The sequence below is a fragment of the Haliaeetus albicilla genome, chromosome Z, assembly GCF_947461875.1.
Source record: "Haliaeetus albicilla chromosome Z, bHalAlb1.1, whole genome shotgun sequence".
In the NCBI taxonomy this organism is placed as follows: Eukaryota; Metazoa; Chordata; class Aves; order Accipitriformes; family Accipitridae; genus Haliaeetus; species Haliaeetus albicilla.
The window spans coordinates 54,319,125-54,335,669 of NC_091516.1; the positions used below are offsets into that span (position 1 = coordinate 54,319,125).

The 16,545-nt window shown below is 42.5% G+C and overlaps 1 protein-coding gene across 5 annotated transcripts in view; it reads left to right on the plus strand.

Annotated features, from left to right (window-relative positions):
• The window catches only part of SEMA6A (semaphorin 6A), a 115,482-nt gene that overhangs the window by 86,550 nt on the left and 12,387 nt on the right, over positions 1 to 16,545 (plus strand). For 3 of the 5 annotated variants that reach the window (XM_069776898.1, XM_069776900.1, XM_069776899.1), the window contains one exon: positions 2,671 to 2,835. The exons of the other annotated variants lie outside the window; for them this stretch is intronic. In XM_069776898.1, the coding sequence (XP_069632999.1) occupies positions 2,671 to 2,835 (165 nt within the window). The remainder of the gene's footprint in view (positions 1 to 2,670; positions 2,836 to 16,545) is intronic. 5 annotated transcript variants of the gene reach the window in all.

Sequence of the window (16,545 nt, forward strand, 5' to 3'; positions counted from 1 at the left end):
TTCTCATATTTCTTGGGGATGGGCACAGGAGTTGACGAGCCTAAAATGGTGTAGGGGTGCATGCTTTCAGGCTCCAGCACATTCTTACTTCAAAAGGGCATGTGTTTTCAGTTGCTGGACCTCTCTACCTGTCCTTTTGGAAACAAGCATCCTCCTGGAGGACTGCTGTGTAACAGGCAGTACGTTTGGATGAGAGTCCATCATCCATCTAACTGTGTGTTACCAATGCTCCCAGCCATGCTGTGGCTTATGGAAACCTTTTAGAAGTGGATAATGTTTGGCTTCTCTTTTCTATCTGAGCGACAGCGACATTAAAAGCTCTGATTTCAACAAAATGCAGCCTCTAATTTGATGTATTAAAGAAAGATGGCTGGGAGAAACCACACTTCCTATCATGAAAGGTAAAAAATAATCCAGTGCCATTGTCAGTATAAGCCTTCAGCCTGAGGTCCAGAGCTAAATTGTGTTAATGATTAGCTGTAGGTAGCTGAAGGTTGGCTTTGTGGTGAGAACACTATGAATTTGACCAATTTTCCCTGCTAAGCATGCCAGTTATAGGAGTTAGTTGTGTCAATGTCCTATGCAAAACCCAGTCCGAAGTGCTGCCATATATAATCCTGTGCAGTAAATTGAAAGGGCTCCTCGAAAATATATGGAGGGGCCCAGACATTTTCTTCCTCTAAGACCATTAATATTCAGCAGGACTTCTTTAAATCATAGCAGCATCTTAATAGAAGTTGCAGCTTTTTTTGCTGACTTCATCAGTAGTTCAGCCCCATGAAGCTGGCGAAAGGGCTGGATAAAACAAAGCGCATGGGTGCATCGAAAAGCTTAGGAGCATTGGTGGCCAGCATTTATTGCTGATTGCTGGAGTGGAATTGGGGAGCTAGGTTAATCAGCTCTCTGTGTACTTCTGAGAGCTGGGGTTGGATGGCTTTAGAAGCCATTTAAACCAGCCTTTTTGAGATGCAGCTTCCAAAAGTTTTATGCTTATCCAGTGAATGTTTAAAATAAACTACAGAAGCACAGTCTCTGCCTGCCCAGCTCTGTGCCCTCTCCGTGAGGCTTTAAATTTGGTCTCCTGGTGTTGCTCTATCTCTGCCCCAGCGAGTCTCAAATTACTTTTCTGAGCAGTGAAACAACATCAAGGGAAGGAGTGGGGAGAGGGTCCCTGCTAGGGTAGTCTGTAGCCTGGTGATTGGACTCCTCTCCAAGCGAGACTCACATTTAGGGAAGGAAAATTAATTTGCTGGGCTGTTAAAAGGAGGCAGGAGAAAGGAGGGTTGCTGTCAGCCTGTCTGGCATTATCTGAAAAGAAAGCGTTATTTGCCGTTCTGTCTGTGAATAATCTGATTCTGTTAGTTTGTGTTTGAGCATGTTTCAAAAACCCCTCTTTTGATTGGCTGTTTCAGGAAAATAGCTAAGGGGAAATATAGTTACTCCACATCAAATTAACGAGGCCCAGGGCTCCTTGAGTCCTGCTGAAAATAATTCATTTTGGTGCATGTGCCAAAAGGGAACTTTCAGAGATGTATGCGGTTTTGCAGTCAAAATGTTGTGCTGTGGATGGAGTTTTGGTGCTCTCTCCCCAGCAGCCATGGAGCAGCCTGAGCCACTGGGAAGTCCAGGTTGGAGCCATCATTCAGAGACAGTAGACTCCAAGCAGTCCAAGCATTTTGGGTGCTGACGTAGTTCTCAGGATCTAGCTGCAAAGGACGTATGAGTCTACAAACGTGTCCTCCCCAGCCAAACCACTGTTAAAATTGTGCGGTGTTTCCAGCAGGGCATGTCCTGTGAACATGCTGTTTGTTGGGGTGTATTTGATAGGCGAAGAGCTCATCAGCCTTATTCAGGAGAAGAGTAAGAGTGTCTAGAGTAGTTGTAATGGAAAAAAGGCATGCGAGACCTTTGTCCAGCAGCACCTGGAGTCACGGGTTCTTGGGCAGATCCACATAGTAAGGTGCTGTCTTCAGTGTCTCTCTGAGCAGAAATGATGTTTGGTTTCATCCTTACCTCAGAGCCATTTTGGACATCAGCTCAGACAGGACCGATGCAAGGGTGCAAGCGGGTAAGAGCGGCTGACAGGTCCTGCGCATTTCCCATCCGGAGGGCGATGCCACAGTGCGAGCACACTGGTGCTGGGCAAGTCTTCATTCCCTTGGGGGCATGGGGCAGAGAGCCACGGACGTCACCGTTTTGTAGCTCTTCTGGCATTCCCCTTCAGTTTTGCCCATATTAGAAGTTGTTCCATTTTAAATTGGTTTTAAAATTGCTTTTTAACTAAACCAATACCAGACACCATGGGCCGACACTTCAGTGTCAGCCAGGCATGTGTACCGAATCCAGCCGAAGGATGCTTGACTCAGATGAAGTGTGCTCACCTTCTTCCACACACATTTAACTCTGTTGAGTAAAAGGACACAACTGCCAGTTCAGCGGCCGCCGGAGGCGTGCACGCACCTCTTAACACCCTGATCTGGAAGGTTCAAATCCCCTTTTTCCTTGGGCCCATGCTTTGAAGACTTTTGAAACATTGCTCTGCTCAGCATAATACAAGACATTCACCTGTCACGGAAGCAAAACAGTGCGTGCATTCCTGAGTGTGGGGACGTAGCATGGTAAGAGACTAATGAGACTTGTCTTCCCTACCTGTATTTATAATGTAAACAGGACACTCCAGTTCCCTAGTCCCAAGCACCACCACTTCTGACTCTCGCGCTCGACAGGGTTATGATGCTAGGGGACGCATGCTGGATTGGAAGGATCCGCTTGGTTCATCTGAAAATACAGATCCATATGTGGCAGTTTCATCCCATAATCATCAAGACAAGAAGGGTAAGGCCTTGGAAATGACGTCCTGTGGTGGCGGGGGGGGGAGGACTAAAGTGTAACTGCTTCCAGCTGGCTCAGAGTAACATGTAATGAAACTCCTGTGCTATAATTAAAAGCTTATCGTAAAGCCTGAAACTAAACAGCCAATCTCAGACTCAGTCCTAGATAATTCACTGCCTGAGGAAACCACACAAAACAAACAGAAGTGTATGCCTTTGCAGAGTGTGTTGTGCATGTGTACGGGAAGGAGGCAAACAGTGGGGATTTAGCTCTCTTTAAACTTGATCTACCCTGTTGATCTGGCAGAGGAAGATCCGTGGCTTCCCATTGTTCTTAAGGGTGCACTTTTATATGCCTTTTTTTCTGAATTCCCAGGGCAGGACAGCAAATCTCAGCTAATTTCACATTATTTCTGTCTCTCGACAACAGACAGAGATACTGAAGCTCTGCTCTAGTTTAACCATTGAAGTAAAACTGACATTAGTCCTAGCCACTGGGCCGAAGTCCCACTGTCTTCAGTGAGACCTGAGCATCAAATACCTTCGAGAGTGGGGGCTGTGGAGGTCATTAGCATATTTTAAAAGATGGGGAGGTGACTGCTGGTGGAGAAAGATTCTGTGTTGCATTTTTAAAGCACCAAAAGGTTGGGATTTAGGTGTCACTTCACAGTGTTCAGCCCTGTACTGAAGCACACTTGGGTCTAATACAAGTGACAGCCCTGTCCTTTGCCCTCCAGTCCCCCCTTGCTATACATACAGAGAATTAGGCAGAGAATTGCCTAAATTTGCCACTTGAACATACTTAGAGAAGAAGAAGCTTTTCTCCTATGTAAGGATGGTGGTGCCCCCTCATTCCATCTTGGCCCTCCATCGTTCTCCCAGCTCCTTTTAATCTGTGTCTCAAAGAGGTTAAAATGGTTCCTTTGTAAATAGGGGACTTAGGTTCAAATAGCTCCACTGCCTGGAGAGATCTGAGTCCTTGTTATTCTTCTCCAGGGTGTTCTTAGATTGCTTCTTTCAATCTCTTCTCTGTTGAAGATGTTTCACTCTGTATGGACTAATTAAGTACTCAGTGGGCCAGAAGGAGGATGGGTATGAGCAAAACTCACTTGCTGAGTGGTTAGGGCACTCACCACGGGCAAGAACACACATGAGCTTCAGTCCTTTCTGCTATGAATACTTGATATAAAACACTTAAAATATTAATTGAAATGTGGATTCCAGTTTCTATTGTTCATGCATTTTACATGAAAAACTCATTAGACAAAAGCATCAGCTGTTCCTGGAGAAGCTACTGGCATGCCAGACCTGCTGCTTTGCGTTTTCTGCCCAAACTAGTTGGTTACTTAAATCATATTCCTTCCCCTCCATCTGACCCAGTGAATCTTGAATTCCCTGGATTGGCTGTGGAGACTTTCAGCAGAGGGTGATGAGCACGTTAACATTGCAGAGCAGTCTTCAGCAGAGCTGCACGAACAGCTGGCGATGGTCTGGACCCAGACTGTGAACTCCGTGCCTGTTATTCACAACAGCCCCAAGTACGTGGTTCCTCCCACAGTCCTGGGATATCCTGGATTTCTCACTGAACTCCCCAGGATTGACCTCAAAGAGCCTTCATGGTTCCTAGCCATGAGGGCAGTGGGTGTCACCTGGCTGGCCCAGCAGAGTTGAAGCCTGAAGCACTTTTCAAGCTGAGGAGACCAGTCAAATTAGGCAGGAGATGCAGTAAAATTTCCTGAGATGCCATGGCAAACATTAATCTTGTAGCCTTGGCTTTTAGGCTTGATGGCAGGAAATGGAATATGAAGATTTGGATTCCCTCAGGCAGAGATTGTCTCCCACCTCCCAGCAATTAGCTTTTCCTATAAAAAAGGGAAAAACTGCCATTTGCTGTTCCTTCAACTGGGTCTTAGAAGTGGCCCGTGTTTAAACAATTTTTTTCAGAGCAAAAAGGTGAATTTCTAGAACCTGATCACACTTACATGTGAGTTAAGCACAGGGCTCCTCTGCACCCTGCAGACCTGCAGGCTGCTGAGCCTCGGCAGAGGAAAAGTTTCAGGCAGCTGCAATACTCAAAACTCAAAACCGTAACTTAGGGTGCAAGGGACTGAGGGTGCTGAAGACAAAAGCTCAGATTCCTAATTCCTACTTAAGCTCAGTTTGAGATATTGTCGTCATTTTTTTAATTTGTCAGCCCTTGGTCTTCAGCTGTAGAAGGGCAATTCAGAAAAAGTGATTTCTGGGTATCATGTACGTAGAGGAGAGAAGGCAGGTAAACCTGCATGCCCTTCTAAAGATGGCATGTGATTTACCTAGCACTCCTCTTTCAGCAATAAATCAGTGATAATGCTGACAGCCAAAAAATAAGGCTTTTTTCTTTTTCTGTCTGGTCTGTTAGTGACACCTGGTATTCAAAATGCTTGAGGTGAGAGGACACTTCTTAGAAACTCCAGTATTCCCTCTTCTGAAAATAAGTGATGTCGTTCTCTCCTCCACCCTGAGAGGAGGGGATGTCATTAAGCAGATTTGATGTGGAAGGAAGAAAGGAAGGAAGGGAGGGAGGAAGGAAGGAAGGAAAGAAAGAAGGATGGAGGGGATCCTTGAACCCAGCTTTTCTGCTGGCATCAGTCAGGGGGGTGGTGACAGAAACCGCCAGTAGTGGAAGATATGGCCCTTTATGTACCCAGAGGAATGCAGCGACATGTATGCATTTTAATGGCACTATTTGTTATGTGTGGGTCCCTACTTTGCAAATCCTTTGCAAAGCGATGCTTAATAGATGGAAAGCTAGCTCTTAAAAGCATCTTGTATGCCAGTAGCAGCTTTCAGAAGAGCATGCAGTGAAAATATTAATAAATGTATAGCTGTTGGATTCTAATCATTTTCGCTTCAATTCACTGACTGATGAGGTGGCTTACATTCAATAGTTCCCCACCCAGGGACTGATGGTTACCAAAGAGCCTTAGTAGCACTTGATGGGATCATTCAAATATCATGCATTCATTGGTGCCTAAGTATGAATATTGACAAAGCTGGAAGCAGTCTACATGCAATCAAAACAATGGCGGCAGAGGTGACCGCATGGTTGTTACCATTACCATCTACTTGTGTGTTGTTACTCCTTGCCTTGCCCAGTCAGAGCCGGTTGGCTCCAAAATTACTATTGATTTGTTGTTTTAAAAGGGCAAAGGAAAGAGTTCTTGCACAAAATTAAATCAGAAAATGTTACGCTTGCTATCCTTTTATCAAGATTTTGTTTTCACTTTTGCTGTGATTTCTTTTATTTTCACACATTCACAAAGAAAAAATATTCTCTTTTTTTTTTAACATTTTCTCTTTGTTTTGCAAGGTGCTTTGCGTTGTCATTGGTTGTGTCTAATCCTTTGGACAGTGTTTTCTTTCTTTTCCTGTGCTCACAAATGGCTTCTTACTGATTGTACTAATTGTACAGAATCCACTTGCTGCTTTCTTTTCTGTAACACGGGTGCTTTGATGATGTCACATCTATCCATATGCTTCACTTTTAATTCAGTGCAGGCATCTTGGGGAATATCTGTGGGGGCGTGAAGAGGGGGTTCTTTGAAAGGGTTGACTCATGGGAATGTGACATTTGTGTGCCACAGCTTTAGTAGCTAAATATACTCTGGGATTGTTGTTTCTGAGCTACATCACATTTCTTGCCAAGATGAAAATGTGTAGTGCAACCCATAGAGTGGGAACTATGCGTTGCCATTCCACTGGCATTTTCATTTTGGCCATTAAGGAATCTGCCCTTCCTGTTGCAGAACAAAAAAAAAATTAAAAAAAAAATCAGCTCTGATTGGGCAAACTGCACCCCTCTTTCCTCTTCTCCTCCGTCTCCTCCCCAGAAAAAAAAAAAAATGAAAAAGAAAAAAAACATGTTCTGGAGTATGTTTACGTTTTGTTTCCTTTCTTGCTGTGTTTTAGTGTTAATTTAATTGTGTGTTTCTCACCTTCGTTGAAACAGTTCTCCTAACCTCACCATCTAACCTTCCCCCTGCTGCCATTGTACTTGGTCTCCCCCGCTCCTCCGCAGTCGTGATGCTCCTCCTGGGGAGCACTCCAAGGCTTTACCCTCTACACCCCAGTAGTGCCGTAGTGCTGTGTCTCTCTGTAGTCGTCCTACTAACGAAGGGGGGACTAGGCACGTACTGCTCATAGAGAGGCCTACGTGAAGAAAACAAAGTGATTTTCTTCAGGAGTAGCTGGCCTTGCCCCTCATTACCCTGCTGCCCTTCTCTGCTGCCTCCTGTCCTTCCTGCCTCCGTTCAGAAATGCTTCATGCTTTTCAAGTCCTGGGTGCGTTAGCACAAATGTAGCCAACTGCTCAGTTTTCTCACTCGCTCCCTAAATGCCTGGAGCCTGCTTTTAATCACAGTTTTGATAAATCAGTTGCAAATTCAGCTTACAATTTCGTGGTTCTGCTACAGCTTCTGCTCCACAGCATTCAGGTGGATGTGGCCAAGCTGGGCGCTGAATGACGAAAGTGTAGCGTTGCTGTTAGCAGGCTTAATGTTTGTATTCTTACTTGTCTCAGCACTCGTTAAGTGAAGATTATGAGGTGGTATCTCCTTCCCTTAACAAGCCTTTTGTCAATATCCATGTAACTATGGTAGAAAAAGCTGATTAGAAGCGGACACAGTTTACAGAGTTAAGAGTTGCTGATGTCTTTGGATATCAAGAATGCTCCTGTCGATGCAGTATCTGGTACCACCTATTATTTTATAGAATGTAAAATCTATATTATTAATAACTGCAGCCCTTCCTCTGGTACAGAATTAGACATCATTAGCAATAGTCAACTCCTGTATTTGGAGAGGGCTGTGCTACTGGGGAGCTCAAGGGCTGTTCATTTCAAAACCTGACTCCAGAAGATATTTCATATTGTACACAAGTGGCAGTGTTACTAAATTTTACTGTGATTATCGCTACTTGAAAGATTTGCCAAGTGCTGACAATGCTTGTCTCCGGAGAGTCTGCAAATGTTCAGGCAGATTTCTGCTGCAGTGAGACAGTTTTATATGAAACTTCAGGTACAGTTATGATAAAGAATGTAAAGTGCTGATTTAACAAGATACTTTACAAATAGACATGAAACAAGAGAAAAAAAATATCTGTGGCAAAGCAAAGCTTCAGACTCCTTTTTGCATTAATTAAACAACTGGTGTTCATCATGGGAGGGCTGAGTTTTGCACCAGGAAGTACATTTGCAGAGTATGTTTTTACACAAAAATATTGTTGTATGCTAATATGTCTAAGGATTTAAAAGATTCAAAGCATTTTGTATCAGAGGAAGCAAGGAGAAGTTTTTATTATCTTGCTGGCATTTTGTCATAATTCAGAAGAGGATTTAAAGTGGCACAAAATTTGTCAAAACTTATCTTTTGAGTTGGTGTTTGCAGGTCTGAGGGGGAGGGCTTGGATTTTCAAGCTGAAGCAAATACTTTGTATTTGATCTGTGTCATCATCCTGGCACTGTTAGAAGAAACTGACTGACCCTAAAAAAACCTGTTAGGCTAATGGGAGAAGGAGTTGCACCATAGTCAGTTCTGCCTGGATGGGGCTCAGGAAGAGCTATAAACTTAAAGCATGTGTGCCTGGGAGGAAGCTATGCAAACATTGCTATTCTTTCCCATGTCTCAAACCATTATATGCACAGACATAAAGCAGATTGCAGGTACTTTGCAGTTCACTAACAGTTTCAAGTGCTGAGGAAACAATGAAGATCGAATCAGACCAGATCTTTCACTTACTATACTTTTAAGTCTTTTGCCCACAGTCTAGTAAAATAGTGCTGTGAGAAAGGGAGTAGGGAATTTGCCCTGATTCTGTCTATGATTCTGTAGCATTTGGCTGAGATTTGAAGTGAGAGGTGTTATTCAGAGCTGTAGTGCTTCACAAACAGATTTCACCTACATGAGACACAATGACATGGGACTTAAGTCCATTTAAACTTTTACAGAGCCACATCTAGATTAAAACCTACTTACTTTTCCCATTAGGATTTAATTAGAGGCTGGTGGGATGAGCCTGTGCTACACAAAGCCCTATAGATTTTCTTCCTAAAATGTTCTTAGGTAAATTAGCATCAGCTTACTGTAAACATCCCTGTTTCTAGAAGGGGGGGCCTTATTTACATTTGTCGCATGTACTAGCTGCTTGTGTGAAATACTAAAAAAATCCTTTTTTAAAAACCAACAAACAAAGAAACAACCCTATATTTGTCTAGAATGGCTCTAATGAGCAACTTGTCCAGGATCTGAATGTCTCAGAGACTAATCATGGCATGCCTGCTGTGGAGCGCCATTTTAGCTCCATATCAGATAAATACCAAAAAGCCATTGTTAGCAATTAAATGAGACCAAATTTCTCAGCAGAGTTTTTAATGGCCAGATACCTGTGTCACCAGACCAGGCTAATAACTAGCAAACATGCCAGAAGATTGATGATCTCACCACGCTGGAGTCACTGGTATGCTGTGATACACACCAGAGGGCTGTGCAGTCAGGATTAAGTGAACACACCAGACTTGTCCAGAGGAACGACACTGATCCCTCCTCTGTTCTGTCTTGCATGTACGAGCTGTCTGCTCCCAGGGCCAGAGACAGGTAATCATCTCAGACTGCATCCTCAAGTTCAAACAGTGGCAGTAGAAAACTAGATGCTAATTAATAAAATGGAGATTGTATATAAAATTGATGAAAGAAGAATGCTGGAAGGATGTTTCTGACAACAGACTTTCTTCAAACTTGTTTTCATTATCTTTTTGTAAGTTTCTATGAGAACAAGAGCGACGAGACAGAGCAGACAAGGCATGCAGAGAAGATGACAGAAACTAAGTCCACAGGCAGGGCCACATCCTTAAGCCAATTTTAATCAAACCTGGGGATTGTATTAGAATACAGGGCAGCGATTTAGTGTGTCTTCTCTGTGATTAAGTCTTCTTTTCAAACCTTATGTAAAAAAGCCCCAGCTCATTTACTCACAGATTTTCCATAGTAACCTTCTGAAAGTGTAAGGAAAGGAACGGTTTTCACTGCAAAAGATCAGCAAGGATGAGGAAATCTAAATAATGGAGAGGGTATATTCCAAGACATACCAACTGCCTGTGCCCCACCTAAAGAAATGCCTATACTTCAGCACTGGCACGAACTTAAAATTTTCAGAAATCAAAATATTTCTACATTTCACTAACAGTTCGGATTTCAGATTCACTAGCAGAAGTGGAAACGTGAGGAGCAAGATTAGAACCAAGAGCCATTTGCTATTTAGTAGCCAAAAAAACCCGTCATTGGTAGTAGAAGAAGTGGTGTCGATGTGCAACTGCTGGGTATGAAAACGATCAACAGAGCTTTTCTGTCCCCAGATTACTGGATCCGACAAATAAAAGAAGGGTGAAGTTTAAATAGAGCTCATCAAATGTCAACTGTGGCTGCAGGAAACAGCAGGTGTCCTTGACCTGTAATTGTCTGCCTGCATAGATTTAGAGTCAGGCTATCCATTTCCAGGCTGCAATGAGCAGTAGAACCTTGTCTTACTAAAACAGGGAAAAACTGTCATTGCCCCAGGACCTTGATCTGCTTTTTCAATAAAAGAGGCCACGACTAATTTGTCAAGGCAGCTGCTCAGGGTTCAGGCCATTAGAGCTATTGTGTGATGGACTAGATCCCCAGCTGCATTCATCCGCAGTCACCCGGTGAGGACAGCTCGGTGGAGGGACACAGACCGCCTCATGCTCTTGTTTGACCCTTGTAGCACTGACGTATTTATCAAGAGCTGGGAATTTGCTGTAGGGTATGCTGGCCACACAGGGCCACTACTCTATCTGGAAATAGCAAAGTGTAATTGGTGAACAGGATGCTAAGTAACACCCAGTTTCAATTTTGTGGCGTTTGTATTGAGTATAGGGAGATGTTGTGCCATACAAAGATGCTGAATTGGGAGGGCAACCTAGCCCTTTAAATAAGAGATTTCTGAAACTGCTTTGAAATTTGAAGGGATTTAAGAGCAGAAAATCTAGTAGCTGAAAGATGCTTAAAGCGCCTTTTGGTGTTAATGCCAGTGTACAATTCAAATGTCAATATGCTGTTAAAGATATTTGAATAATTAATTTTTCTCATATAGGATGTCCCTAGTTTCAACAATTATATTAATTAATAGGTAAGATGTCCTGTAGTAATTTTACAATGACCTAAACTTTGACGGTCCTGGTTCAGAGCACTTTTAATATGATTTGTGGACTGTGAACTCTTTAATTACATGGCTCTGTACAAAACACCACCTACGTTCTTCTCATATAGATAACCTTTTAGTGAATGGTATCAACATCCCGTTCAGTATGTAGGAAGGATCCTGACTGACCCTTTTCCTGTTTTTTCTTAGTTTTCTTTAAGACTGTCAGAAAGGTGAGCTTAATTCTTTATGTCAGGATGGGCTGGTGCTTACTGATTAACAGCATGCAGTTAATTAAAAAAAGAAAAACCTGGAGAGGGCATAATTTAGATTTTGCCATGTTAATTTTATTGAACATTAAATACAGATAACAAATGTCATTGCATTTGGAAAGTAGTTGTTCCTATGAATATCCTTAGTTTAGTCAGGTGTTTGGGCAGGTGTTACTTCGAGCTCTTTAATAGTCATTTAGTGAGACACTCTAGTCTCTGGTATCCGATTACTGTTGCTATGATTTTTGTTAGATTTTAATCATGTGTTCTAAGATTTTCTGTGCCAGTAGCTGAGAAAGAGGATAGGGAAAAATATGTTGTTATTCTCATGTTACAAAAAAGAGTCTCAAGGGCATTTTATTGAGAGGTTTTGAAGCAGATGATAGTGCAAAATTACTATTATATCAAACATGTGCATCCTGACATTTCTGTGAGGGGAAAAAAGAACTTCATTGGCCAAGCTGTAAGTTTTTGAAAAATCTCAGTCCCTCATACCCAGAAGAGACTTGTCACAGTTAGGCAACTAAACACACAGACAACTCCGTGCACATTGAGCATTGGTGCTGTGACTGATGAGCACTTCAACCACCAGCTGATAGCTCTCCTTGCCCCAGCAGATCAGAGTAAGTTAGAGTCCCTGCTGAAGTAGATTTTAACAGCTCCATCGGCATTAGAAGAGCTTAGGGCAGTTTATAGAGAAGTTGCTCAGGAAGCATTAAGAGGCATTTCTGGCACAGCTGTACAATTCAGCAAACATTTGGAAATGGCTAACAGCACATTCATCACCAACTTTGTATTGGCCAGGAAGAATACCTGTAATACTCTGAAATAGTGCGTCTCAGTGGATAGCCTCCAGACCAGTTCCAGCCTCCCACATCTACCAAAGTAGTTAGCCCTGGATATTAAACTGTAGTTCTCCCACCAGTAACCAAACATTGCTATCTTCTGTGAAATAAAATCTCAGATGAAGGTGCAGCTTGATAGCATTATCACAACTGGGCATAAACTAGACAGTTCTTTCATATGCCCAACAAGGATTTTTTTAATTAGAAAATAACACCAGCTGCATGCTGTCAGTAATATGCCATCTTGTTCATGCTCCATCCCATCTTACCCACAATTGTGATAGAAAATAAAAGAACAGCTGTTAAAAAAAAAGGGAGGGAAGCAGGCACATTTTTTAAGCCCTACAAAGCTACTGTTATTCACTATCTTGTTCTTGTAGAAAGAAACAGAGGGGTTTTTTTGGAGAGCCTGAAAGATCTGCAATTTCTTAAACACAAACAGTACCAGCACAGACAGGGAATTTAAGTGTGCACAGAAAGACCTCCTGAACAGCAGCACACCAAAGCCTTCATTAAAATAATTCCAAAAGTCTTTTGAGAAGCACATATTTTCCAGGTGTTTCCGTGTTTTTTAAACCAGAAAACTATACTGAGTTCCTGTTTGGAAGCAAGCAGGGTGAGTGAGACAGAAGCCATAATGCTGGGTAAACACTGAGTACCGCTTGTTTTTACAGAAGCTAACAGAAGTGGTCTTGTCGTGTGGTGCAGAAAAGGCCGTTGGTAGTTTCTTTGAGCCTGTGGTCAGCACTTGAGAAATTTTAATTCCTGCAACCAGCTTATAGCTCCCATCAAACAGTTCAACAATTCTCCATGTGTATTCGCTGCTGAATGAGTCCCAATCAGGCCAGGAGTGCCCTCTGTGCCTTCTTCTGCCTGCTCTCCCTGCTGAACCTCTTGCATTCACCACAGAGCCTGCCCAGAGGTTTGGGCAATCACAGCTCATAATAAAGAACATAAAGAGCACTGCTTTTTTTTTGCAGATAGCATTTGGCTTTATCTCTACAAAACACTAGTCTCTATTCAGTGTCTTAAAGAGGTCTTACAGTCCTGCAGCACTCTATATGCTTTTTGTCTAAATATGACCAAGCTACAGGCAATGCCCTGAGGCAGTCATCCAGTAAGACCAATTAACTTTCCATACCCAGCGGGATTTGTGTATCTGAGTGTGCAGCTCTCACTCATTGAACTAAATTACTAATACCAAATCAGCATGTACTTTCATATACCCAGCATCAAGACCTGGAAGGACAATACAGTTTATCTCTACTTACTCATGGCAAGACAACTTGATAACATCAGCTGTGCTTCCCTGAAAGGTTTGGTCTCACCTACACTGTGTTTAGAAAGAAGGAGAGGGAATAAATATGTATCACTGAGAGAAGAGAGATTGTGATAAAATTTGTTAGGGTCCCAATGCTAGGAAAAAAATGAGGCTTTAACTTTTCACATGGAAGTTTGTATATCTGTAGATCAGTAAACATATCTTGAGAACTAGTCTACAGATACAAAAAAGCCAGTCATGTTCCTTGTTGTAGCACCTACCTTCATGTTGATTAACTAGCAGCGCAAGCTGCCTGGTTTGCCTGCAGCAGTGGAAAATAGTGGCTTTAAAGGAAGCACATAAGCAGAAACTGAACAAACGCTACAGTAAATCCAGAAAACAGAGATTTGATCCAGTACCAGAACTGAGTGGAAGGCTAGGGGAGTTGTATTGCAGAAACACTGCTCTTTGTGAGATGTGTGATAAAGCAAATACACAGGTATGTCTACCTGGCCTGCCACTGGGCAGTCAAGAGTGTGTCTGGATTGGGTTTGAATGTATGTTGGAGAATACACTGGTTTGCACACACTGCTGTGGTTAGGTTGCTGCCGGCCCCAGGGTAGCTTTCTTGGAGCTGGGTCAGGTACCTGCTTGCCAAAGTATGTCTTCTGAGATGCAGCTACAGGTTCACCTCACCCAGGGAAGCAGACTGGCCATAGTGATCACTGAGCATGTTAAAAAATGCACAGACGGGAAACATCAAGGAAGTTATGGCACCAAAGTGTAAATGTACATGCAGTGCCTGCAAGGTGGGGAGGTGATAAAAAAAAAATAGGTAAAAAAAATGCAGAGAACTATAAATTTGACAGACAGAAAAACGCATGAATGAAGCCACCACTGGAGATAGAAAATGAAGGGAGAGAGAGATGATAGCAGCACCAGGACAAGAATTCCATCAGGGAAATGCCATCTTTTTACCTCAAGATATGTCTGGAGTAACCATGCTTCGTTTACTGGAGATACTGTGGATTCAAATGAATGTAACTGAGAGCAAGGAAGTCTTCTGATATTTGTATTGGAAGAGTAGTGAGATACAGAAAAACAACTAGCAGTACAATTATTCTTGCTGTTATGGCCAGTGTTTCAAACTCATTGCAATTCCTCAGTCACTTAATGTATTCAAAGGCAGATGAGGCTATGGGACTGCAGTGCAGAGGGAAATGATAAACCTAACATCAGACACATATAAGCTATTTTTTGCCTACAACACCAGCCCTGCAAATATTTCTAGAAGAAGCAGTCTTGTCTTTTATTGATCACTGGGGGCATGTTTTAATTCTTAAGTCCAGGTCTTTTGACTACACCTGCAGTGTTCATGAGTGTAGCAGAAATGAAGAGTTAATCCACAGTGTTTGCTTTCTGTCACAAAATATACAGTGCTGGCGTTTTAACGACAGAAGAGGTTTCATCCTTCCTCTGTGCTAGAGCAGGCCTAACATGGGGTCCAGCCATGCTCCTAACGTGCACCAGCAACGCAGCTGTGGGCAGAAGGACTATCCCTAAGAAATACAGTCTATGTGCAGGAGTAAACATTGTTGGCTTGGTCACATAGTTGTTCAGCAGTTTAATAGTCATTTCCAGGGACCTCAGGGAATAAGATGTATAGGGTACAGTCTTACTATTTAAATGTCTTGGATGTTTAATAGATGGCTCCTTTGTTAGTTCGGCTGTGATGTGTTCAGTCACGCTAGTAGCTCAAAACTAGCATTTCCATTTTTGTGTCTTTTAAGAAGATCAGAGCTGATGAGGAAATAATTTTTGCTTTTAGGTCGTATGCAGTGTTTGAAATTTAACCCCAATTCTTCCATCAGGCAGCTTTGAGCTTCAGCCTGCTAAGCAGAGCTGCTTACGTTGACATTCAGCAAACTTCACTTTTCCCTGTTGCACAGAAAGGCCATAGTTCAAAACAGGCTGTAAAAAAGGAGAGGAAAAGCCACAGAATTTCTCAGTGACAGCTTCTCTATCCTTGACACTGTTCATAAAAACTGCTTCTAGAAAGGCACTGGGCTGCCCAGAATACATAATGCCCACAGCAGGAAAAGAAAAAGAAAAAAAAAAACCAACATCAACAACAACAACAAAAAAACACCACCAAAAAAAAAAAAACAACCGGCATTTGTTCTGCGCCATCAGAGGAGCTCCATGCAGTGAAATGGGAGCTGTGAGGATGAGAGATTCACTTTGCAGGCTACAACAACTTCTCTGGAGCCCTGAAATCATGCATATTCAGCCAAACATATGTAAATCTGGTTTAGCCCAGCTGTGAAAGATCCCCTAAAGTAAACTAATAAAGAGCAGCTGGATATGTTTAAGCTCATCCCAGGCATAGTAGAAAGGTCCCAGAATGTGCACTGAGCTTTTTTTACGTCATTAGAGGAAATGCAGCAGACTTTAAAGGAAATTTGTGTTTTAAGATGCAAAGCAGCATAAAGTTTGCCTCTGCTGAGACAAGCTACAAAAGAATTAATTTTCCTTGACATTTGGATTTTATACATCTTGTTTTAACTACTGTGAATGCCTGTGTTTTACTTTTTTAAAGGACCTGCTATGTCTGCTTATTCCCCATCACACAGAGGCATCTAAAATTATCAGTGCTCACTGGGAAAGGGTGAGAGGTGAAGGAAAGTACTGAAGTCAGGAAAGTTCAAAATTACCAGCTACTGCATACCACCTGCCAGTGGGAGAAGGGTTGTCAAGCAAGTGCTTCTAGTGCAAGAGCTGGCCTTGAGCCGAGGCACTGGGACAAATAAAATCGGGCTGGCTTCAGGACTGTAATGACTTTCATTGTTACAATATAGATCCAGGAGGTTGTGTATGTCAAATCTTCTCCCACAACTGCAAACTTAATAAACTGGTTTATTTACAGAGATACTGCTTAGAAGTAATGCAATTAAAAAAAGCTCTAAGAGCTTGCTATTCCAGTCTTTTTCAGGTCTGCCTCCCCTTCATTTCAGTGGGGGTGGGAGTTGTCTGAGCATGAACTTGCTGGTTCTGATCTTGTAATTTCCATCTGTAATAATCCCTTTCAAAAAAGAACTGCTTGTTTCTAATTTCTCAAAATTCACAAGTGTGGCCATCACGTA